Source organism: Nanorana parkeri, unplaced genomic scaffold (genome assembly GCF_000935625.1).
Source record: "Nanorana parkeri isolate BGI_ZX_2015 unplaced genomic scaffold, ASM93562v1 scaffold788, whole genome shotgun sequence".
Classification (NCBI taxonomy): Eukaryota; Metazoa; Chordata; class Amphibia; order Anura; family Dicroglossidae; genus Nanorana; species Nanorana parkeri.
In genome coordinates this window covers 17,022-42,047 of record NW_017307056.1, presented here as the reverse complement: position 1 = coordinate 42,047, position 25,026 = coordinate 17,022, and the positions used below count along the sequence as shown (strand labels likewise).

Genomic DNA, 25,026 nt, shown 5'->3' with positions numbered 1-25,026 from the left:
AGCCCCAATGCAAGGGTTCATTTTTCAATTATAAATAATCTTTTTGCATTAGATTCTAGTGGAAAACTATATCAGTTTATCAGAACTGAACAAGCAGCCAAAAAGGTATATAAATGTATTTATGATGTATCCAGCAAAGACAATGCTAGAAGCAACACAGTTCATCTTCATTTCAAACAAATGCAATTAAAAACACAAAAAAACGTACAGCAGTGCATCTGGCTTGAACAAGCCCTCGAGGAACTTGCATTTCTAGACATGATAGTTCAGACAACAGGACTATTTTCTTGAGTCCTGTGCTCTGCATTTTAGTGCACTAACCATGGTGAGGGTACATTTCCCAAGAGAATTCCATTTTATGCTAAAATCTGACAGTAATGTATAAACTGCATATTCTATATTTTGTAATGCATTTAATAGAAAACACATTATTATTTTTAAACACATAAAAGTAAGAGAACTGCCGCCTGAAGAGAGTATACATTCAAGAGTGAATAGAGTATGTTCTGTCTATTATACAAAGTCATTGTGGTGTGGCATAAAAAAAAAAAAATCTGAGCTGAAAAGGACAAACTGCTAGAAAAACCACAGGGGACCTCTCTTATCACATACTTCCTGAATAAGCAACATTGGTGGACAAGTGTGCTACACTGACTCACACACACTGAGTGGCTTGTGGCATCTCTGTGGTGTCAGCATTATCCTTGATTAAAAACGATGAGGTCTAACCGAAAAACAAAAACAAGCCTCAGGCTACTTCCAAATAAAAAAGCATCAAGGTCAAGACATATAGATACAAAGGAAGTGATCACAGAAAACGACTAATGTTGGCCAAACACAAAAAAATTTTATTTGGAAGTAGCCTGAGGCTTGTTTTTGTTTTTCGGTTAGACCTCATCGTTTATACATTACTGTCAGATTTTAGCATAAAATAGATTATGTAAAGTCATTAGGTAAAAGCAGTTGAAAATATATTTCTCGAATTCAGTTTATTCACAACATGGGGAAAAGGCACTAAAAAAAAGCCACTAAAAGACACACACACACACACACACAAATGCCAGAGCGGATCTCATTTTTTTTGCCACAACTTTTTGGAAATTAAGAAACCTGCTGCTATTGAGATGCTTCAATTGGTTAAAGTGTGTGGTTAACCTTCAAAAGTCTCCCATCGAAACCAAATGCAAGTCTCCCGTTATTAGTGGAAGAAAATCCCCTACAGGATATAACTGTGATAAAATGTTGTCATTAATAAACATTCTAAAACGTATAGATTATATACAGTCATGGCCAAAAATATTGGCACCCCTGCATTTCTGTCAGATAAAGCACCACTTCACGCAGAAAATTGTTGCAATTAGAGCTGCAGCTAACGATTATTTTAAAAATCGGTTAGCTGATTGTGTTCAATTATTCGGTTAAGCAGATAAAAAATAAAATGAAATAAATTTTTAAAAATGGCTCCAGTGATGGGACTACTAGTTTGTATTGAGATTGTAGTCCATCACGGGAGCAAGTTCGGAGCGGTGGAAGTAAAAAAGAAAAAAAAAAGTGTGGTGTGCAATATAGTGAAATGGAAAGTGTAAAATTATACAGCAATGAATGCAGAATGGCACCGGCTATAGAGGACTACAAAACCCAGCAATAGTACATTATACAGCGCAATGCAGAATACCACCAGCTATAGAGGAATACAACAAATACCAGCAACAGTACATTATAGCTGGCGGTATTCCGCATTGCGCTGTATAATGTACTATTGCTGGGATTTGTTGTACTCTATACAGCGCAATGCAGAATACCACCAGCTATAGAGGAATACAAATCCCAGAAATACATTATAGAGCACCATGTGTGGCAAAGTGCAGGCTTACCTGAGCAGTCTTCCAGCAACTTGCTTCTGAGGTCGGGCCTGTCTGTCGGCGGCTGTCATCCCCTCACACCTGCTCCTCCCCACGTCCCTGTGCCGATCGTGGATGTGGGCGGGCGGTGAGCGTGAGGCGGGGAGGAGGTGCGGTGCGTGGATGCAGGCGGGCCTGGCAGCGGCGAGCGTGAGGTGGCCATGAACAGGGCCAACTAATCGGAAGCCGATTAATTGATGATTGGAAAAGTCGACAACTTTTTCAATCATCGATTATAATTTATTATGTCGATTAGTTGTTGCAGCCCTAGTTGCAATTACAAATATGTTTAGGTATTCACATGTTTATTTATTTTGTTTGTATTGGTATGACATTCCACCGAAAACTCCAAAAATGGACTGGACAAAATTATTGGCACCCTCAATTAATATTTGGCAGCACAGCCCTTGGGGAAAAAATAACTGAAATCGATGGCTTCCTGTAATCATCAATGAGTTTCTTACACCTCTCTACAGGAACAATTTTCTGTACGAAGTGGTACATTACTTGACAGAAATGTAGGGGTGCCAATATGTTTGGCCATGACTGTATAAACACAGACACGCACAAGCACACACAAACCCGGTGTGAACGGAGCCTGAGTTTGAGTGATGACACAAGGAAGTGCTTATTCACAGGTATGAGTAAGTGTATCAGGGCATCGAGGAAGTACATCCTACAGGCATCTTCAGTAAGTTTAAAAGCTTCTAGATGGATATGGTTTTTAAAAGTGACATAGAACTTATGGAAATTCACTATAGATGTTTTTGACCATTGATTCCCATTATTATTGTCGTCATGTCTTGTAGGGACAAGACAAGTATTAAAGGGTACCTATAGTCAAAAACAAACAAAAATATGTATTTCTATAGTGAAGTTCTTTTCCAGTCTGTAACAGAACTGTAGAAGAAGCAGATTGTTGAGTTCATCTCTCTGTCACTCTGCTCTCTCCTATCAGAATGTTTTGGTCAGCACATGAGCACTGCAGCACATCTGATTGGCTCCTCATGTTGCTTCTCCCTCTAGTCTAAACTCTGCTGTAGAGTAATTGCATGATTGCAAAAGGCTAATGCCAAGTCAAAAACATATACATATTATAATGAATACAGAGTGGCAATAATTTGGATCATTTCTACAGTATCTGTCGGGAGATCAGCTTTAGGAATATGTAAAAAGTTACACTTTAATGTCCATAGTCTTGGCACAGGTACACTTTAAAGGAGAACTATATCCTCATAGTTCGAGCCGACGTGTGACAATGCAACTGTCACACGTCGGCTCAATAGATCGGGAAGTGAGCGAACGCATACCGTCACTCGCTCACTTCTTGATCATGTCCCTGCAGAGAGCCGTGACTGTCACTCACGGCTCCCTGCAGGGATTCTGCCTCTAGATAGGCAGAGCCAGCTGTCAATCACACAGCTGGGTGGATCTCGACAGCAATGTCGGGATCTGTCCCAGCTGCGGTGTCTCAGTATACCGCGAGCTGTAGCTCGCGGTATACTGAGCTTTGGGTCACAGGAGGATGTTAGTTTGTGTCCTCCCGTGACCCTTAGGAGAACTATGGGGAAAAACACTTACCCCATAGTTCTCCTTTTAGACAAAATAGAGCTCCATGAAACCAGACAAGTTCCACAATTAAAACAAACTTTCTGTTTTACCAACCAAAATGTTGGTTAATCCATGCAAGCAATGTTCTCATACAAGCAGGCAGGTGGAAGCCTATTTCTTGTATCAGCTTTGCAGTATTCCATTTGCTCTGTACACAAGCATCCTACTCACTGGGCAAAGAATCAGCATCACTTTGGTCCAGCCAGCAGGAAGGTAATGTTGAACCAAGATGTAGGAGTGAGGTTTGTTGCTATACAGTGTGTCAGAGGTACATGAATCACAGGAATGGCGGAACAAAATTACAATCCTTTTGCAGGTAAACCAGCATGTATATTTGGCTCTTTGGGCTCCACTTTAACAGGAAACACCTCCAGCAAAGCATACTTCTCCATTTTGGGAGGAGGTGTGAGGTTGGGTTAAATACCTTAAAGCGGGCCTTTACATGGCAATCTGACATTTCTACAAAAAAAAAAGAACATTCCCTTATGCATTTAGTATGCAATAACCCAAAAGAACACATTTAAAATGTTATATTTTCATTTCTAAAAAAAAAAAAAAATTTAGTTTAAATTTTGGTCCTGGTATGTAGTAGGCGGCCATGTTTGTCTAATCGATGACAACGATTCTTATTATCGATTAGTTGGTTGGATCCCCTAGCTGGCAGGAGGGCACAGCAAGCAGTGGGCTGGTGCAATAGTCAGCCTGCTTTTGGCTATTGCAAATTGAAATGACCAATTGCAGGCTGACTATTGCACCAGCCCACTACCTGCTGTATTTACATTCAGCTGCCGTCTGCGGGATCTTGCCACTTGCAGCTGTCATTCCCTGGCTGAACCTATTCAAGCACTATGTGCTTAGAATACAATTATTAACCACTTGATGACCGGGGTGTTTACCCCCACTTCCTGGCCAGGCCATTTTTCAGTATTCAACGCTGCAGTACTTTGACTGACATTTATTCCGACATGCATTTTATACAATTTTTTTGGAGACACATAGAGCTTTCTTTTGGTTGTATTTAATCACCACTGGGGTTTTGTTTTGTTTTTTCCATATAAAGAAACACAGTACTGAAAATGTTGGGGGGGAAAAAAAAACCTGTTTTTCCCTACTTATGTTAAAAAAAACATTACCCATTTTTTTGGTAAAATATAAAAGACGGGGTCACGTCAGGTAAATATAGACACCAAACAAGTCAAGCTTTAAAATTGCCTGCGAAAGCGCAAAAAAACTACCATACCCAAAATTGGCCATAGGCGATGTTTTAAAAGCTTTTACTGCTCATCAGTTTAGCGTTATCAGTGATTAATGGTCCTAGAATTATTGCTCATGCTCTGACATTCGCAGCGATATGCAACATGTGCGGCGCAATCGTCATTTAAAAAATTTGTGAACTGATCTCCGTTCAAGAGCCGCCGTGTTGGTCCCTGCCCACACTGGGCACAGCGGAGCTCAGTGTCGACGGCGGAGGAGGGTGGGCGTTTACCCGCATGCATAATACAAACGATTGGGCGTCTTTACAGACCCCGGAACGCTTGTCAGTAAACAGCCATCGCTGGCTTTTTAAATTTCAAGCAGATTTCCCGCTTCTTTGAGGAGGGAGAGGACGTTTAAATACGCCCACCCGCATTCAAGAAGCCACCGTACGGCCATTTAATTACAACAGCCAGACAGCAGGTGGTTAAAAAAAAAGGAGATGGGAAAGCCAATTTCAGTTTCGTCCTGACAAATTCTGCTGCAGGTGGTGCGTTGCACTGCCATTCATTTCAATGGCACCCCAAAAGCGCCTCCCACCCACAGTGTGATCGCCCACACTGGAACACACGGTACCGCACTGCAGTGCGTTCCTGTGCAGTGCAATTGCAAAAAAAAAAATTGTGCATGCAGTTTTATTCTGAAGCTTTATGTTTGCAACACTGTATAGTATTTAAAATTAAGGATGGTATTTCATTTTTGTTATCCAATTGAAAAAATAGAAATCAGCCAACTAATCGATTATGAAAATAATCCTTAGTTGCAGCCCTACATGACTGCGAGATCAAAATCTCGCAGCCATTTTCTTTTTTTCAACAAGAACGAGATGTCATTTCAGACGAGGCAATCCCAGTGTGCATCGCTTTGGCACACTGATATAATTTTTGCCCTTTCAAAGTACATTGACATGACAGCATTTTGCATCTGACATGATTAGGGTATTATTAATCATCATAAATAGAGGGATACATTGGTAGATTTTGATTTTTGAGTGTAAAGGTCTGCTTTAAGCCCTTGTTCACATGGGCTTCAGCTTGTATGAGAGTTTACGGCATGCTTTGAACAGCTTGACTGAAGCATTTAAAAGCACCCTTCAGCTCCAGTTGGGGAATGTTAAAACAGATCTTAAGGGGAGTGCTGACAGGTAAGCTACTTTAAAAGCTTGCAGAAATACCAGCCATTGGTTTGTATAAACTGCCCTCATAGCACCTGAAGCCCATGTGGACAAGACCCAACAAGTCTTCAATTCTGTCCAGGATGCAAGCAGTAATGTCTCTGCTAGCCTACTATTCAGAGGCCAATTCTGCATGGTTAAAACCAATCAACCTCCACAGATTTCATAGGACCTCACAGTGGCACCATGTCATCAGTATCTTGGAAAATCTAGCACGCTAGTAGCATAAATTATTTTTTTAAATTAAAAAAAACACCTTTTCAAACACCAGGGTTTCAGGGACTTGTATGAGATTGCAGAGGTTTATCATGACGAAGAAAAAACGTTGCATAAACCAAGTGAGACAACACTAATTGAAAGCGATACTTGAATTAACTAGCTGATTTTAAAAATGTTCCGGAGGGCTTGGCAGCGAAAGGGTTAATCAACAAACTTACTCACCAACTTTCACCCTTGCTGTGAACACAATAAAAAGGGGAAGCAGCAGACTAATGTCCCACCACTTTGCTGTCTCCTATCGTCAGCAAATTCCTTGGAAAAAGCAATACGAAACCCAAAGACAAATATTTCCAATAGGAGCAATGACAGTAAATAGATTCTTTGGTTCTAATCTGAGATTTCACTTGATAAGAACTCTAATTATAATATAGTCCAGTATATAAATACACAACGTGAGACACTTAAGTCCATTTTTTTCAAGCAGATAAAAATAAATTTCCTGTTAAAGTGTAAGCATAGCCAAAACATTTTGTTTCAGTTTTGGATGGAGTAGGGAAGGGTTAAAACCACGATCATGTTATTGCTTGCTGGGTGACACTTGGGACATTTCCCTTTACGCCCTGTCTTGGTGGTCATCACTGCGAGCACCACTGTTGCATAGGCCGGGAACGCTGTGAGGTTGCGGAGGGTTCTTCCATCTACCTACATCTAAAACTGGCGTAGACGTCAGCTTCTAGCCTCCACTTGAAAACAAAAGGTTGGTTACTATCCACAGCTGCTCCAGATTCTGTCTACTTCAGTCTCAGTAAATTCTCTTCAGTATATTTTATTCGATCACTGTTCATTCAACTTTGACACGCATACATGGAACACACCAAAACATGCAATGCGCTTGCAGTGCCATTATTACTAGTTGGTAACAGTACTTGTAGCTGCTGAGTTTTAGTTTTGGATTGCCAGAAGTTATTCTTTAGATAATAATGACCAGCAATTACTTTTACATAGTGCTGGTTGCCAAGGCAATCGAGGACTAAAAGACAATCTGATGGTTCATGCATTTACATCATCATATAACATACAATGGGGGGAATTGCTCAAAACTGGAGCAGATAAAATGTGAAGCAGTTGCCCATCTGCATTGAGCAGCATTGCCCAATGCAGGCACGACGCACAGACAAGGCAAAAAGCCTTGCATTTGCACTGCCCCAACTTATCACACACACCAGTCATGCATTTTAGTGTGTAGGCTGGTGTGAATTAATCAGTCTTTAAAGAACTACTCTGGAGAAATGTATTATTAACCCTTGCAGTGGGACTACCCCCACACTGCAGGCATTACGTACTCATTCGTGCCTAGGGAGAAATATAAAATGTTATACTCACCCGATCTTGCGAGCCAGGCAGGGGATAAGGCTCTGAAAATCATCATGTTATATACACAATGTATAGGACATGAGAACCTGAGGGGCATTCCATTGCTGCAATGTAGGAAGAGACAGGTTGGAGGGAGCGCTGTCACAGCTGGCTGGCTACAAGGATCGGGCAGCCCCACTGCAAGGGTTAACTATTTTTCCTGGAGTTCTGCTTTAAGAGCGCTTATTCACACAATGTCCGTTGAGCTGGATTTTCTGCACACCACTGCACATGTTTTCTAAGTTTCCTGTTTACACATGTGCCATGGTGTGCAGAAAGCTGCAGCTCAAATGGCATGGTGTGAAGATCGCCCGAAAGCGAGGGTCAGTCTTTATTATAACCACCTGGGCAAAGTAATTGTTGCATTGAGAAAAGCTGCATAATCTGCCTCCTAAGTTATAAAAAAAGGAACATACTAGTTTAACACTATACAAACTAGTGTTCAAAATATGCATGCATTGTAAATAAAAACACTCAATACCAGTACAGTATGTGTAACAGTGTTCAATGTGAAACTTAATTGCAACAATTAACATTGTTACGTAGAATACTGTTTCCTGTGCGTTTAAGTTTCACATTGAACAATGTCAGGCCTGGTTCACACCTAGGCATTTTTGAGCAGTAGTAAAAGCGCTTTTAAACGCCCAACACAAGAAATCCCATGGTTTTCAATGGCCCTTGTTCACACCTAAGCAGCAAAAACGCCAAACGCAGAAAAAAGTACATGAGCTTCTTTTGGCATTTTCAAGCTTGTATTTCCCCCATAGTCTTCAATGGAAACTCCAGGAAACACACAGCAGAAGCATGCTGCCCGTTTTTGTACGTTCGTCCATTGACAGCAATGTTTCCTCAGCTGCCAGTCAAAATGTGCATCTTCATGTATGTGCGTTTTCACATACGTAAAAATTTGCCAAACGCGCAAATAACTGAATTACTAAAAGGGTTGAGAATGTTAACACAAAAAAAAAAGTGTGTAAATATTCACTTTATTAGTAGGGCTGCAACAACTAATCGACAATTGAAAAAGTTGTCAACTTTTTCAATCATCGATAAATCGCCTTCTGATTGGTTGGTCCTGTTCACGGCTCCACACACGCTGCGCGCCACACCTCCTCTCCACCTCACCGCTGCCAGACCCGGCCGCATCCACGCTCCACACCTCCTCCCCGCCCAAATCCACGATTGGCCCAGGGATGCGGTGAGAAGTAGTAAGGAGGAGCAGGTGTGAGGGGATGACAGCCACCGATAGACAGGCCCGATCTCAGAAGCAAGTTGCTGGAAGACTGCTAAGCAAGACTTCCTCTATAGCTGATGGTACATTATGCTCTATATTATACAGCGCAATGTACCATCAGCTATAGAGGAATAGAAATCCCAGCAATACATTGTACACTGTATAAATAATGTATTGCTGGGATTTGTTGTATTCCTATATAGCTGGTGATATTCTGCATTGCACTGTATAGAGGACTACAAATCAAGGAATAATACATTATACAGCGCAATGCAGAATACCACCAGCTATAGAGGACTACAAAACCCAGCAATAGTACATTATACAGTGGTGCAATGCCGAATACCACTAGCTATAGAGGACTACAACGCCCAGCAATACATTATACAGTGGTGCAATGCCAAATACCCCCAGTTATAGAGTACAAAACCCAGCAATAGTACATTATACAGCGCAATGCAGAATACCGCCAGCTATAATGTACTATTGCTGGGATTTGTTGTATTCCTATATAGCTGGTGGTATTCTGCATTGTGCTGTATAATGTACTATTGCTGGGTTTTGTAGTCCTCTATAGCCGGTGCCATTCTTCATCGTTGCTGTATAATTTTTTTCACTTTTCATTTCACTATATTGTTACCCACACTTTTTTTTTTCTTTTTTACTTCCTCTGCTCCAAGCTTGCTCCTGTGATGGACTGCAATCTCAATACAAACTAGAAGCCCCATCACTGGAGCCATTTTTTAAAATGTATTTTATTGTTTATCCAATTAATCGAACTTAATAAATCGGCTAACTAATCGATTTTGAAAATAATCGTTAGCTGCAGCTCTATTTATTAGCCAATGGTGTGAATATGAAATTCCTGTTTGCTTATTTCATCTGGATATGATTGAAGTGAATATTCACAACATTTAATATGTGAATGAATATCCTCAACTCCTTTAGTAAATTATCCTAATTAAGTCGCCGACATTGACACTCTTATTGCAGGGGATTCCTAAACTTTAACTTGCATCAGTGCAGACTTCTGGGAAAATCAGTGAGTCAATCACTGGGGCAGGAACTTTCAGTGGCATTTTGCTCACCCAGTTTGTACAGCCGATTAGGGCTATACACAGCCAAATATCAGCATACTTCTGCGGCTTGGATCACAAGTGTTTGTTATCATCCGCAGCCAGGAAATCCGTACAAATCAAGGAGAGGCTGACAGGAGCCGCGGCTGTCCACGTGAAACCACACACCTGTGATCCCAGCAACAAATCATCAGCCCCATAAATAAGGCCTTCGAAAATTAGAGCTGCTGCAGAATGGAAATAGGAGTCAATTTTAATAACATGAAATGACAAGCCGGCTTGTGTAGCAATTATATATGCTACATTAATTTATAAGCAAAAGTTGTTTTTTCCTTGGATTTTAAAATATAAAAACATGAATCATGAAGATGGTAATTTGTTAATACACACTGCATTGTTTAGGAGAGGCAAAAAAGCAACAAGTAGAATACAATCAGTTAATACGACAACAATGACATATGTACAATCTCACTAATCCTACAAGCAGCTGTCACATAGCTAATGCAGATGTTGAAAGGCAAATGAATATCGCATAAATACTTAATTTAAAAAAACATCACGTGTTTACTCTTTGTTTGTAAGTACACTTGAAATGTTTTATCCTCTACCAATGTTTCTTATTTTCTAAGCACATCATGATTCACCTGTGCAACAATCAGAAAAAAGTAGGTTTACCCTAAATAAACAGTATATAATACACATTGACTTGATTAAATATATAGATGCTTACACAGTTGAATGATTGTGCACTTGTACCTCGTTAATAAGCTTTTTAGCAACTAATATGCAACAAAATAAGTGGAAAGTCTGTAATCCCTTTTTAAATAAGATGTTTTATATGAGAATTTGCCAAAATTAGTGGAGTTCCTTTAGATCTGCATACATGTAGGTTTCATCAGCTTACACAGGTTATTGGAGAATTTCATCATTTCACACACAAAAAATAAAACGGTTTCTCTGTACGCAGAGTAGTGAAGAAAAGCAAGAGTGACAATCCTCTGGGAAAACTCTAAAGATTGATACCATTAAGAATAAAAAAAAACAACAAATCGGAGTGACAGTAACTGGGGCAGTCACAATAAAACACTTGCTCGGCCATGTGGGTTATGGAATGCAGCATCAAACTTTGTCATTGTAGGTATACATCAAAAGGGATCTTTGTTGACACAGATCGGAGTCCTTAGTATTTTCTATACCAGCCTTTCTCAGATAAGTGACCTCTGACACAAATGATCTTTATAGCGATCAGTAATTGGAGCATTATTCCCACTAACCATCAATGTAAAGAGCATTCTTTCCCCTGACCGCCATGCTAATGTGCCATGACCTGTAGATAGAGTAGTTATTGGCTGGGGTTCCCAGAGATTGGAAAGTTATTTCAAGAGTTCCTCAATGTTAAAAGTGACACTAAACTCAGATGTTAAATCTTAAAACTGCATTCAAGTACCTTAACTATTAACAACATTGTATCTTATTTGTGTATCACTCAGCTGTAGATCCTCAAATCCTCTCTGAATTGGTGCTGACACTGTCCTTCCTTCTGGAGGGTGGCTACTTTTCTTCCCCATGGTCCCTGTGTGTGTTGTAAAGTAGTCACCACTCCAAGCTCGCTCCTGGGATGGACTACAATCTCAATACAAATTAGTAAACTAAACATGAGATTCTAGTCCATCACAGGAGTGAGCTTGGAGCGATGACTACTTTACAACACACACAGGGACAATGGGGAACAAAAGTAGCCACCCTCCAGAAGGAAGGACAGTGTCAGCGCCAATTCAGAGATGATTTGAGGATCTACAGCTGAGTGATACACAAATAAGTTACATTTTTGTTAATAATTAAGGTACTTGAAAGTATTTTTAAGATTTAACTCCTGAGTTTAGTGTCAAAGCCAAACACGTGCCAAGAAAACATACAATTTAGAAACAAATTTCCAATTTGCCTTTTGATACCAATTAGGACAATGAGGCAAAGCAAAACAGTTACAATAAAAAGGTGCCCATACACTGTACGATTCTCGTACGAGAATCGCGGGAAATCCCGCGATCGTACGAGAATCGTACAGTGTATGGAAGGCGTGCGACCGTTTCTACTGTGCGGTCGCACGTCTTTTGTCGGACCAGCATGTTCGAAAACCCGGCGAGAATCGTACGATTGTCGGCGGGTTTCTAGCCGGCTCGTTCGATAGCTGTGGTACGGGCCGGTGTGCGCACGCGCACACTGCCCGTTCTGCATTGCGGTCATCGGAAACCCGCCCCTCAGCGGGGCGGGCTTTCGATGATCGCAAGTACGATCTGCCCGTTCAAGGTGGGCCGATCGTACGAGCTTTCAATAAGCATACGACCATCGCAAGACAAAAGTCTGGGCACCTTAAGCCTCACATAATGAGGACTCAGTCACACAGGTGCAGAGTTCCACACACCATAAAAAAAACGGCAGCATCTCTGTTGCAAAGGATAAGGGAGGGGTGGGGTATTAAAACTGGAGCAGTTGCCTGGGGCAACCAATACGTTTCTCTCTTCAATTTGTTCAGTTAAACTTTAAAGGGAAAAAAAAAAAAAAAACACACACAAAAGCTGATTGGCTGCCATGTACAGCTGCTCCACATTCTGTCTGCTCCAGTTTTGATAAATCCCCCCCCCCCAAAACTGTTTAGATTCTCTCTTCAGGCAGAGTTTTCCCTTCACTTGTTCTAGGTGTCTGATATGCTTCCAGACAGTAGAAACCGGTTTGCAGTTATAATAATCAAATTTCTTGCTAAAGATTGCAGGTGACAAAGAAGTAAAAGGAAATCAGTGACATCCGCATGAAAGAAACAGTGAAGAGCATCACTGAAAAAGGGAGTCTATTGCCTGCTAGGTGTGATGGTTCAAGCTAGGTCATCAGCTAGGTATAGGAGTAGTGGAAAGAGCTTCAGACATAAAAAGGCAGAAGTAGAAAGTGAAAGATGATGGCAATGGATCCAACGTCATGTCGGAGAATTTCAGAACAAATAGTGACACAGCACCATGTACACAAGTCAGACAGGAATCCACCAATCACAGGACATGGACTATAGTGGGCCAGTCCTGAAACTACATGCCACACACATGACACCAGGCCTGCAGACAGTGCTCTGGGTACATGATAAACACATGTTGTAAATAGAGAGTAAAGAGCAAAGTGACAGTCCCCAGGGCACAGAATACACTGCCAACATGGACTGGTGTCAGCAGTGACAGCTCTCGTGTTGCACAGATCACACATATATAAAAAAAAAAGACAATAAAAGCGATCACAAGTACACTGCTATTGTCATGAATGGGATTCTTACCAGCGAGAAGAGGTTCGAGTGGCAGTCCTCCAGGCTCGCCCCGTTGGCTGCCCAGTTCGCCGCTGCAGTCATGATCCTCCGGGAGCCTGGCTAGCAGAGCTGGGCATGTCTGAGACCTAAAATTCTGGATCCGATCCGAAACGGGGAGGAGAGGCAGCCTGCCGACCAGGCCTAGGCCTGATCCTTCGGGTCTTGGGGAGACGGACAAAAAGCCTCGCTCGGGAGAGCAGACAACAACAGCGGTGGCGAAATCACAGGCGCCGATTGGGTGTCACCATGTCCCCGTGCAGGAGCTGATCGGCGGACAAATCACATCGGCCAGACTAGCCCGAGAATCGGGCGCGGAGAAATGAGTCACCCGGGTGGGGGAGGGGCGGCCTGAGGCCGTGGGATAACACACACACAGAAGGAGGAAGAGGTGGGGAAGGAAGCGCCGCGGCCTCCCCCTGCTTGTCAGGGAATGTAATACCAGTGAACGGGGAGGCTGCGCGGTGCCAGGAGGAGCCCGGGCTCCGGCTTGTAGATAGTGACGCGCCGCCTCTCAGCGGCTTCAGTCTATAGGCGGCCAATAGTGGGCTGCTTCGGCTTCTCGCCTGTGTACCCCTTGCGGCGCCGACAGGGGGCGCTGTGTGCATGGGAATCCTTACGCTTCCATTCTCCGCTGTCGACCGCGGCTATTGTTGTTGGAATCGTTAATGTTATTAATTGTTTAATTAGAATTTCGACGGAAGGAAATAAGCGAGGCCATTGAGCTTATTCGCGATCTTACTCATAGCTTATTGCGTGCCTGAGCGCTCCCCGATCAGCTCTTTCTATCATTAGAGATAATTGTGTAAAGCTATGTCTGCCCTCAGTGCTTCGCGATGGATGGGAGCTCAACAATGCATGGGAGGAATAGGCGCACAGAGTGGAGGAAAGGCAGAAGCATCTCCTCCACCTAATTGTCTGCTCCCAGGCGTGCTGCACACTGTCACCCTGCTGTTCATTCTAGTGCTGTGACTAATGGATCTGCCCTACATTACATTATCACCTCTATTCTGTAGCCACAGTATCCGATCAGCCATAGAGAGCCAACGGATTGTGCCATGACTCCTGCATGATAGTGTTGTCAGATGAATGATGTCATCGGCTATTATTAGAAACTTTGTTGTTCATACTAGTGGTGGAAGAAAAATCGGCATTACACAAGTTTAAATACATTTTGTATACTAGAATACCCGGCTTCGGTGATGGGTAGACCCACCTCAGGTATCTTTTTATCACCATTGGATAGGATAATGTCATAGCTCAATCAACTCGAATTTAAAGCCCAATTAAACCTGTTTAAATCAGTTAAATACATTTCAGATGCAACAAAAGAAAAGTCTTACAGTTCGTTTTTTTAGAATGCAGCCTCCACCTGAGTAGAACAGCCTTTCCCCTGCCAGAGTGGGTCCTGCAGAAGGCCAATATGCCCCCTGCTAAGTTGCACCGTGCAATCAGCATATGCTGTCTGCTCTGACTCCGCAAGGAGTGTGTCAGACCTTGGCAGAGAGACCACTGCTTTCCCAGAGAGAGTAAGGGTACCACTCTGCAACATGCTGGCAAGGGATAGTATGTTGGAAGTATGTTTCTAAATGGTATATGTTTTCTTGGCATGTGCTTGGCTTTATCTACTACCTGAATGATTTTGGGGTATAGAACAGCCTGTCCTCTGCCAGCGTGCTGCAGAGTGGGCCCATTCTCCTCATGGGGAAGCACTGGTCTCTCTGAAGGAGGCCAATACACCCTCTTCTGAGTTGGACCTTGCAATCAGCACATGCTGATTGGAGAGCTCTGTCTCAGCAAAGAGGGCCTGTCAGGGTACCTGTGCTATCACATAGTGGGATTGTTAGCCTCCTATGTGACAGCAATAACAAGTGTGGGAGAGAAAAAAGTCACATACAAAAATGTAATTTTGAAGCCCCCCATGTATATGCATATATAAACATAAATACGCATCAGGTGCGCCAACGCGCAAAAACGACAGTTGCGCTACACATGTTACATATCACCGCAAACGTCGGAGTGTGAGCAATACTTTTAGTGCTATCAAATCACTTATAACACTAAACTGATGAGCGGTAAAAGCTTTTAAAGCGCTGCCTATGGCCAATTTTGGGTATGGTAGTTTTTGAGGTTTCGCGGGCACGCACAATTTTAAGGCTTGCATGTTTGGTGTCTATTTACCCGACGTGACCCCGTCTTTAATATTTTACCAAAAAATTGTCTAATAATAAATGTTTTATAATTTAATATAGGGGAAACTTTTTTTTTTCAAAATTTACGGTACTTTTTCATTATATAGTAAAAAATAAAACCTCCCCAGTGGTGATTAAATATCCCCCAAAAATGGTATAAAATGGATTTCAGTACAGCGTTGCATGACGGAATACGGAATAAATGTCAGTCAAAGTACAGCAGTGCTGAATACTGAAAAATGGCCTGGACAGGAAGGGGTGTAACACCCCGGTCAGCAAGTGGTTAAATATCATGCCAGGTGGGTCACCTTAAACTGCCTGTGAAGTGGCACATCTGTACGATGTATAGAACCTGCTGCAGCAAGAATGACATTTCTAAAGAAAAAAAAGACATTTAAATTGCTGGTAATTGGTTTTCCCTTAATCTTATAAACAACTGCTTGGGGCGGCAGGCTGTATGAAGAGGCCACATTTTAGGACACTCCGAACAAGGTTAGAGATTTTTTTGGCTAAATTCTGGATTCACTTTTGCAGACGTTGGATGAAAGTAACAACAGGTGCTTTAAAATTGGGCCTTTAGCGTTGGCGATGCCTTCACACCGTAAACTTCTTGACGAGTCCAGGATTGGACCCTGCTGTAAAAATTCAAATTATATATTCCTGTCACACACCTGTCTCCTTGTTGGCCTTCCAGACATGATGTGGGGTTTATTATAACATTTTATTAGAGAATGTAGGATGGGAAATTGGTGCTTGGGTGCAATATTTTATTGAATGTGGTGCTTGGTGCACTATAAACTGTTAAAATTAAAAAAGAAGAAATGGGAACACCAGTGACGCCACTGACACACACACAAAAAAAACAGTGAATATACAGCACAGAAAATAATACTATATACAGCACAGAGTACTGTACATAGCATTAAATGCTGTATAAAGCACTGACACTTCACTACACTGACGCCAGTTAGCTTTCACTGCACTGCACTGACAGAAACACTCTATATTAAACTCCAACAACAAACTACATAAGGCTGCCATGTAAGCTGCCTTGTATAGTGTGGGGCTGGGACTTAAGTCATCATTACTTTGCCCAATCATGACTCTTCAGTGCACACAGTGCATTGCGGGGCGCTCGGCGGGCAAACAGCCAGCTGAACGCCCTGACAGTTTGTGTGTTTGCCAAGCACACGAACTAGCGATGTTCGAGTCAAACTGTTCGACTCAAAACATTGATCACATCCCTATTGCTTGGGTACCCCATGTGGTTGTCTGCTTGCTACCTCTAATGTAGATTTCACAAAGATTATAATGTCTGCGAATCTTGAAGAAATTATACAATGAGATTTTACTTTGTGGCTGGTTTAGGCGTGTCCAGCAAAAGAGCATCAAAAGAGCATCCAGGGCTAGGCTTTTGGGGTGACTTTCTACTTTCCTTCCAACTTTCGCTGGGGGACACAGCATTGGACCTTTGGGCATACACTCTGGTTTTAGGAAGATGGACACTATGCAATCAAAAGGTACTCCAACCGGCCATATTTCCCTGCACACAATGAGCTTGGTGTCCTTAGTTGGTAGGTAAGCAATCTCTCCCCAGATCTGCTGGTTAAAGACCCTGCACTGAAAAAATGTAACATAACCATTTATCACATACTGCTGGCACTGTCATATCAGAACCCCCCAGATCCTGAATATCTACTCCAGCAGCCAACGTAAGTTCCTGTGTCATATCAGACCCACCAAATCCAGAGACCCACCACAGCAGCCATCCTACTTGTGTTTCATACCAGACCCCTAGCTAAGAACATATGCTGCAGTGGCCACTTTCCAGCTCGGTGTCCTACCAGACCCACAGATTTGTATATTTTAATGCTTTGCTTCCCTAATAGTGATAAGTAGGCTTTGTACAGAAGTGTTCCACTGGGCAAGGGAATGGGGTTCCAAGGCCTCCTTTTAGTAGGTCCCCCTATGGCGTGTGGTCAAACAGCAGCCCTAATTTCCCCCTTACAAGCACTTCTGTGGCAAATGTATACACCAGTAACCCTCTGTTCTTTGCTAGCAGTATGCCAGTTTTCTTGCCAAATTCATAATATGAACATTTGGTGTAGAGCATTTTGACCTCTGAATGTAAAGTTTGATGAATAAGTGTTCTATGAAATGAAAACAACGTTCTGCTAAATATTACAACCGTTAAAGGCTTGAAACAAGCTTATGGCTGGCTGCATTGTCATTTGTGAGCTTTTGTTTTGTAAAATTCGACATCCAGCTTTCTTTCGACCAATATTCTTGTACAGATTGTGAAAATCAGAGAGCATTCAGTCCCATTTGTGAAGCTAGTCACAGTGTGCTGGTGCTCTAGGTTGCCTCAAATGCAGATCAGGGACTCTGTTTCTGATCTGTAACTTTTGGATACAGAGGAGGCATCGGGGTCTAAGAGAACTCAAATAATGCCTTAAAGCCCAACTGAACTTTTAGATTCACTCGGCTTAATTCATTCCAGCTACATCAACACAAAAGGAGTGCAAAGTCTTACAGTTGGTTTTCTTTAGAAAGAAGCCACGTCCTGAGTAGAAAAGCCCTTGCCAGCGTGTTATTGAGAACCACTCTCACTCTGTATGTGGTAACAGCAGTCTTTATATAGAAGTCCAATACTCCCCTAGTCAGAGCTAGAACACTCCAATCAGCAGTGAGCATTTGTTTTGCTGACTGCAGAATTATAGGTCTGATTTAGCAGTGTGTGTTGGACCTCTGCAGAGAGACTACGGCTTCCATACAGAGAGCAAGCGTCTGTCTCTGCAGCATGCTAGCAAGAGACAGGCTTTTTTTCCCCCTCATGGTGTGGCTGCTTATTAAGCTTGCATTGGAAATCAATTTGAGGGTCTTTTGAATCCCTTTTGGAAGTTCTCTTTACCTGCTTCTAGACTCCTTTTCAACATGCATTAACAACCCCTTTCACTTTAATGGTGAAAAAACTAGTTTTGTTGTCTTTCTTCATTCGAACCCTGTTGTTGCAATTCTTGTTCATGCACAAACATACCCTAAACTAAATCAGAATTTAGATAGATTTATTTTCATTTGACTAAATGCCCTGGGTGCATATCAGGCTAATGGTACTTGGAAGCATGTTATAATTAGAGCACCTTTGACCAAATCAATGATACATTTTTTGGTGCTGTCTTTGGACTAGAAACATATCTTCCCTGTTTCAGGAGAACTTTAAAGAAGTATTCGAAACCTAAACAGACACCATAGCTCTCTAGGGATAAAATTATGCAAAGTATATTTATTATTATGATCAGTTTCAGGTTGCCCAATCCTGCAGGCGTCATGGGAAAGCAGGTTTAGCAGGTTGGTTCAGATTTCCCTTTCCATGGCTAGAGATTCTAGCCATCCCTTCTGGATTCTAAAGGGCTATGATATCAGCTAGGAGATTTAAACACACTAGCATATTCTGAATTTGCCTCACAACCTCCCTGTAGAATGTGCCGGTTAAAAATGCCCCAACCACTACAGCTGTGTCTAGGTCTAAACATTTTCTGCAAGCTCTGTGAGTGTTTTTAGGTATCACAAGAAGCTCTATTATCAGAGTTTAGCAAACTAGTGATGCCTCATCACTGGCAACAAGCAATGGCTAGGAATGCCACTGCCAAGGCAACACCCAGATAGCAAAGATAACTTGCTACAAACTTGTGGCGGGGTGAAATTGTAATTTTGATAACATGCTGCATACATTCCTGGAAAGTTGTTGACTTGCAGAACACTCGCAGCACAAGTTCTAGTTGACACTTTTTGAACTTGTAGCAAATTTGCTTGGCAAGTCTACAGCAAGAGTCCTGCAGGTCTTAGCAAGAGCTCTGCAAGCTCGCTGGTCTGGAGACTTGCAATGCAGACTTGATGTAATTGTGCAACAAAATTGTGAAGCTTGGCAAGTCTGTAATAGTTTAGCAAGTCATTTTCAAACTTGCAGCACAATTTCTTGCTATCTGGGACAGGTGTCCTGCTTAGGGTTGCCATCTTCCTGGATTCACCCGGACGGTCCGTTTTTTTGTCCGGGTTTTTAGGCCAGCTGATACCCGGACACAAGACACTAAATGCAGATACCGGCACATTACATTTTTTGTAATGTCTTTGGGTTTCAGGCCAGCTGATACCCGGACACAAGACACTAAATGCAGATACCGACACATTACATTTTTTGACAGATGCGGCTGCCTGAGGTCCCACGCTTACTGGGGACTTCAGCAGCCTTCCCGTGAGCTGCGGGCACCTGTAAACAGGCACCGGCCCACACATCTCCTACTCCATCTTCCTGGAACCACATTGCATGCCTCTGGACCCCTGGTGAGACACCTGAGAGCCCGCACAGGTCACCTGATATCCTGGAAATAGCAGAGTGCCATCATGCAAAAACACAGCGTATGTAGCTTCATATTGCTGTATAATGTATTACTGGGATTTGTAGTCCTCTATAGCCGGTCTCCTTACTCCCTCCCCTTGCTGTCTCTTTATGGTCTCTCTCCTGGCTGCCTCTCCTCTATTTTCTCCTCCCCCAAAACAATTGCCGTGTGGGGTGCTAGAGTGTTCGGGTTTCACTTGGAGAAAAGGTGGCAACCCTAGTCCTGCTGCCAGGGCCTAATGCTACCTCAGCAACCCCATCAGTACGCAGGTAGGTCAACCAACAGAGTCCATCACAATGCCAAATGATTGATGACATGTCCAGCTGCTCTGGAATTAAGGAATGCCTCTGTCCAAAGTCTGATTTCTTTGAAGGTCTATGCAGGATGACAAAAGTACAATTGAAGGGGGTAGGGTTGAATAGAGCATGCATTCATGTTTAAAATGTGTGTCCTGCTACAACACAAGCTGGTGTCAACATCAATTCCTATCTCCAACCCAGATCACATAATCTAGCATCAATATATATAAAAAAGCAAATGTGAGACCCCCTTGTAACAGCCATGACAGATGCATGATGGAGGGAACTCAACTGTGGTAATATCTCCACTAAAGTCCTCAAAAAAAACATTCATCTAGTGTCACATGTACATGCGGGTCAGGGCAGAGGAGCCAGTGAGGTGTTGTACAATGTGCTGGCCAATGTTTATACATGCCTGCATTGATCTTTACATGTAGAAGAGCAATTACCACTTTAGTCTTCATTACCTTTCATGTTATGACCATATGCGTTAGTAATTTTGTTGAAAATACTGCAACAAAATTGTAAATTCCATTTTAAAATAAAATGGTTACTGTATTAATCTTTTCTATGGAGATTATAATCCGGGCATTATACAGCAGTAATGGTAAAATGATTCTACATCCAGAAATGGCCAGATAGATAACTGTGAGCATTTTGTTTTGGTACAGTTGCAAAGAACTCTATTTATACCTGCTTGGTTTTTTTTTTCATTCATTAATACCAGTTGTGTACTTTGGCATACCACACATCCCCTAAAAAAGGCTGTCTAAATACTTGTTTTGTAGCACTGAAGCAGCATTTGCTGCTACTGTGTATATTGACACTCATAGAACAGTGTCTGCAGTGTCCAGCAAGAAATATGATGTAGCAAAGTTATTATTGCTACATTGTAGTTACTCTGAATCATACATAGCAGTTTAAAGGATGATCTGCATATAATGTCAGGTAAACCAATCTCGCAATCTGTGGAAAAATTACAATAAAATTTGTTTCGAGGTACCCGCTGATTAACCCATCGTTAACCCTATTCAGTCCTACTGTAATTAACTCCTTTCCTTTCTCCCCTTTTTTTGCTGCTGATTTTTCTTTTTCATTTAATTCCTTTTATTTTTACCAATATTGGTTAAACTTTGTTTTCATTCTTTTCTTCTTTATAAATAACTTCACCATGCTTTGTAATATAAATATAATTTTAGTGTTATTATAAAATGAGAAAATTATAGAAAAAAATATTTCGTGGCTTTACACTTTAAGCAGATTTAGCTGTCTGTGCTCATGGCAGTCTGTTTAAAAATAATGGATGGAAGATGGAAATTGTAGAGAATTGCTTGCTAAAAAATAATACAGTACATAAAACAGTTAGTGTTATTGTAGATAAAAAGTACACATTTTGTTTGTTTTGGATAAAGGAAAGAATGGTTAAGAACCCAGTCAGTTTGTTTCTTTCCCTACTGTGTCTCATCATGGAGATTTCTCTTCACTTCCTGTAGCAGACACACAACAGTAAATAAGGACATTTGTCCAAAATTCTCTTTTTAGACACTGGTTACCTGAACAGGAGCCCCATTGCAAGATTTTCCCTCGCCCCTCGCCACTAAAATGTTGGATTTCCCATCACTTTTTGTATCAGAGACAATGATAACCAGGATATGTATAGTTGGCCCATCTCTCCATCAAGGACATAGAAAGCCAACTTATGATGGAGTGAGATGCAAGATCACCAAGCTTCCGTTGCAGTCCGGATAAATCTCTGATCCACATCACCGGCTCTCCTCCCCAGCTTGAACTGGTCACTGTGGCCAATGGATCTTCTGGCTTCAACACAACCCACCTGATGCAACCCCACAGAGAGGTGTTTAAGCCATCTTCATGGCCAAAGACCAGGCCACACCATGCCACAGCTCCCTCATCATGGTGGACCCCCACGTGTTGCTAGCACTGCAGACTTAATATTGCCAAATAGACATGTGCGATTCTTTTGTGCCGAATTAAAATTCGGACAAATTTTCCGAAATTCAGACACATCCGAATTTCCGAATCCCAATGCATCCAAATGTGTCCGAATCCGAATTTCCGTTTCCCAATTTCAGATCCTGTCCGAATTTCGTTCAAAAACTAAACTGAAATCGAACATGTGACTTTTCGGGCCAATCAGATGTGTTTTTCAAACTAATGCATCCAAATGGGTCTGAACACGAATTTTCGTTACGGCAACATGGGAGCCTTATACATGTATATACATATAATACTAAAGCTGAGGCTCCTATACCCAAATGGCATTCGGAATCCAAATTTCCGAATTGTATTTGGGAGCTCCCGAATGCCAATAAAGGAGAACTATGGGGTCAGTGTTTTTCCCCATAGTTCTCCTTTAAGGTCTGGCAGCTTCAGCTTTACTAAAATATGTATATGGCTCCCAGACCTGAATGGCATTCGGGAGCTCCCGAATGCCAATAAAGGAGAACTATGAGGTGAGTGAAAAGCTCTCACCTCATAGTTCTCCTTTAAGGTCTGGCAGCTTCAGCTTTACTAAAATATGTATATGGCTCCCAGACCTGAATGGCATTCGGGAGCTCCCGAATGCCAATAAAGGAGAACTATGAGGTGAGTGAAAAGCTCTCACCTCATAGTTCTCCTTTAAGGTCTGGCAGCTTCAGCTTTACTAAAATATGTATATGGCTCCCAGACCTGAATGGCATTCGGGAGCTCCCGAATGCCAATAAAGGAGAACTATGAGGTGAGTGAAAAGCACTCACCTCATAGTTCTCCTTTAAGGTCTGGCAGCTTCAGCTTTACTAAAATATGTATATGGCTCCCAGACCTGAATGGCATTCGGGAGCTCCCGAATGCCATTCGAGTCTAGGAGATTCAGCTTTAGTATGTCTATGGTTTTCTGTGGTATTCGCAACGAATATTCGTAAACTCATCTGAAACTAACGCAAATTTGTATTTCGTCCAAATCCGAAACCCGAACTGAATTTTCGGATCCCAATCCGGAAGTAACGAAATATCCTAAACAAATTTTTCCGCAGCTTACATGTCTATTGCCGAAGCTTTTACCCTTCCCCAGCCCACTTCTTCCTCAGTATGAACATACAGGTCAGTCAAGCCCACTCCTACCCTCTCAACCACCTAAACAAAGGAGAATGGCACTGGAGGGAGTGCATTAAAGCACTACCCACCAGGTTTAATGGAAAAATACATACAGCCGTTTAAGGCATACAAAGCTGAAATCTTCTTAACCTGAAATCAAAGCGATTCATTCAAGAATGCATAATTAGAAGAAACATGCTCCGCAATGACCATTTCCTATGTGCCAACCTAGAGAATAGGAATTGTCACAATAACATTAGATTTAGTGTCTTTCCAGAGGCAACAGGCACTTCTGACCTCTTATATACAGTAAAATGCATATTCTCTAAACTCCTGGACAGCTCAGCACTGAAAGACACGGAAATCAACAAGGTCCGCAGAACTCTTGACCCCAGAAGACCTGATTCGGCAAAGCCTAGTTTGCTTTGTTTACTTCATTAAAGTTAACAGGACATTATGCAGTAGGTCCATGAACTGGCACACAGATTTTGATGGGGCCACCATCACCCTTCTACTAGATCTATCTAAGCACACGCACACTAGACCAACCCAGGTAGCTCAATCTGCTCCTCAACCCACTCAAGGAACAGAATAGCCTATTCCGTTGAGGATAACTCTTCCACAGTGGTGGAACTATCACCATGACGACCCCAGGCTGCCGCTATGGGGTCTGGCCAGGATGAAGAACAAAGAGGTCCCCCTGATGCTGTGTGGGCCGCCTGGGTCGCTATAGCATAGCAGGTTGCTAGCTGTCACTGGCTGCTGTAAGGGAGAAGCCGCTTTCCAGATCATTGACAACCTGTCAGCCATTGTTGAGTCAGTGACAGCCAGGAGCAGCGGGGAAGGAGGACGGGGCAGGGGTCAGCAGCAGATGAGGAGGCGGGGCCTGGTGGAGGAGGAAGAGGCAGGGCCAGGCAGTGGAGAAGGCTGACAGCGGCTCGGAGCTGACAGGTAAGAGGTGTGCAAGGGTGTGACCAGCCCACCTGAGACCCTGCAGAGCCCGCCATAGAGAGTCTATGGTGGGCTCTGCAGGGTCACTCTCAGGTGGGCTTTGCGGGATCTCAGGTGGGCTCTGCAAGGGGCATAACTAGAAATCACAGGGCCCCATACAAAAATTTGCCAGTAACGCCCCTGCTCTTCCACCTTCAAATATGCAAAGCAGGCAAAACATGTCCCTTACCCCATCTTGCCACATAACCTAGGACACTACCGATATCTCACTGACCCTTCAGTGAAACATGCCATGGCACGTTGATGCTGACCCAATCTCTTTGGCCTAATTCCCTCCAAACTCACATTCCTTTGGACTCTCTTCAGAACTGATGGTCTCTACTTTGTTCCACACCGGTGCAACTATCCTGTAAGATGGGTGCTAAAACAAATTCATCATCCAAAACCTTTTTCTAACTCGACATTCATAAAACTCGAAAATACCCATGCTCCATTTATCAGTGGAAGCAAAAAAGACCTTTGAGCGTGTTTATTGGTCTTTTATCAGCATACTCTTAATACAGTTAGGCTCAGGCCCTAATCTCCTTCCTGTAATCATGGCCCTGTAATCCTGTAAGGTTGAACAGCTATTATGTACTAACCATGGAGAACCACATGAACTAACCACTGCTGTAAGGGCTTGTTCACACCAAGTGCGGAGCATATGCAGAGCAGTTACAGAACACATCAAAACTGCAACCAATGTATTCCAACTGTATTTTGGGCTCTAGTTCACACCAGAGCGTTCAGTTCCAGAGCATGTGGGGAAAACACATCAAAAGCGCATTCAAATGCCCTGGAACGTAATGAAAGCCCATTTAAGGCGTTTT

At 42.5% G+C, this 25,026-nt stretch overlaps 1 protein-coding gene across 1 annotated transcript in view; it reads right to left on the bottom strand.

The window, feature by feature from the left end:
- Positions 1 to 13,401, bottom strand: part of MED13L (mediator complex subunit 13 like) — a 129,510-nt gene extending 116,109 nt beyond the window's left edge. Inside the window, exon 1 of the mRNA XM_018564846.1 lies at positions 13,196 to 13,401. Within this exon, the coding sequence (XP_018420348.1) occupies positions 13,196 to 13,267 (72 nt within the window). The 5' untranslated portion in view covers positions 13,268 to 13,401. The remainder of the gene's footprint in view (positions 1 to 13,195) is intronic.
- Positions 13,402 to 25,026: the final 11,625 nt, after the last annotated feature.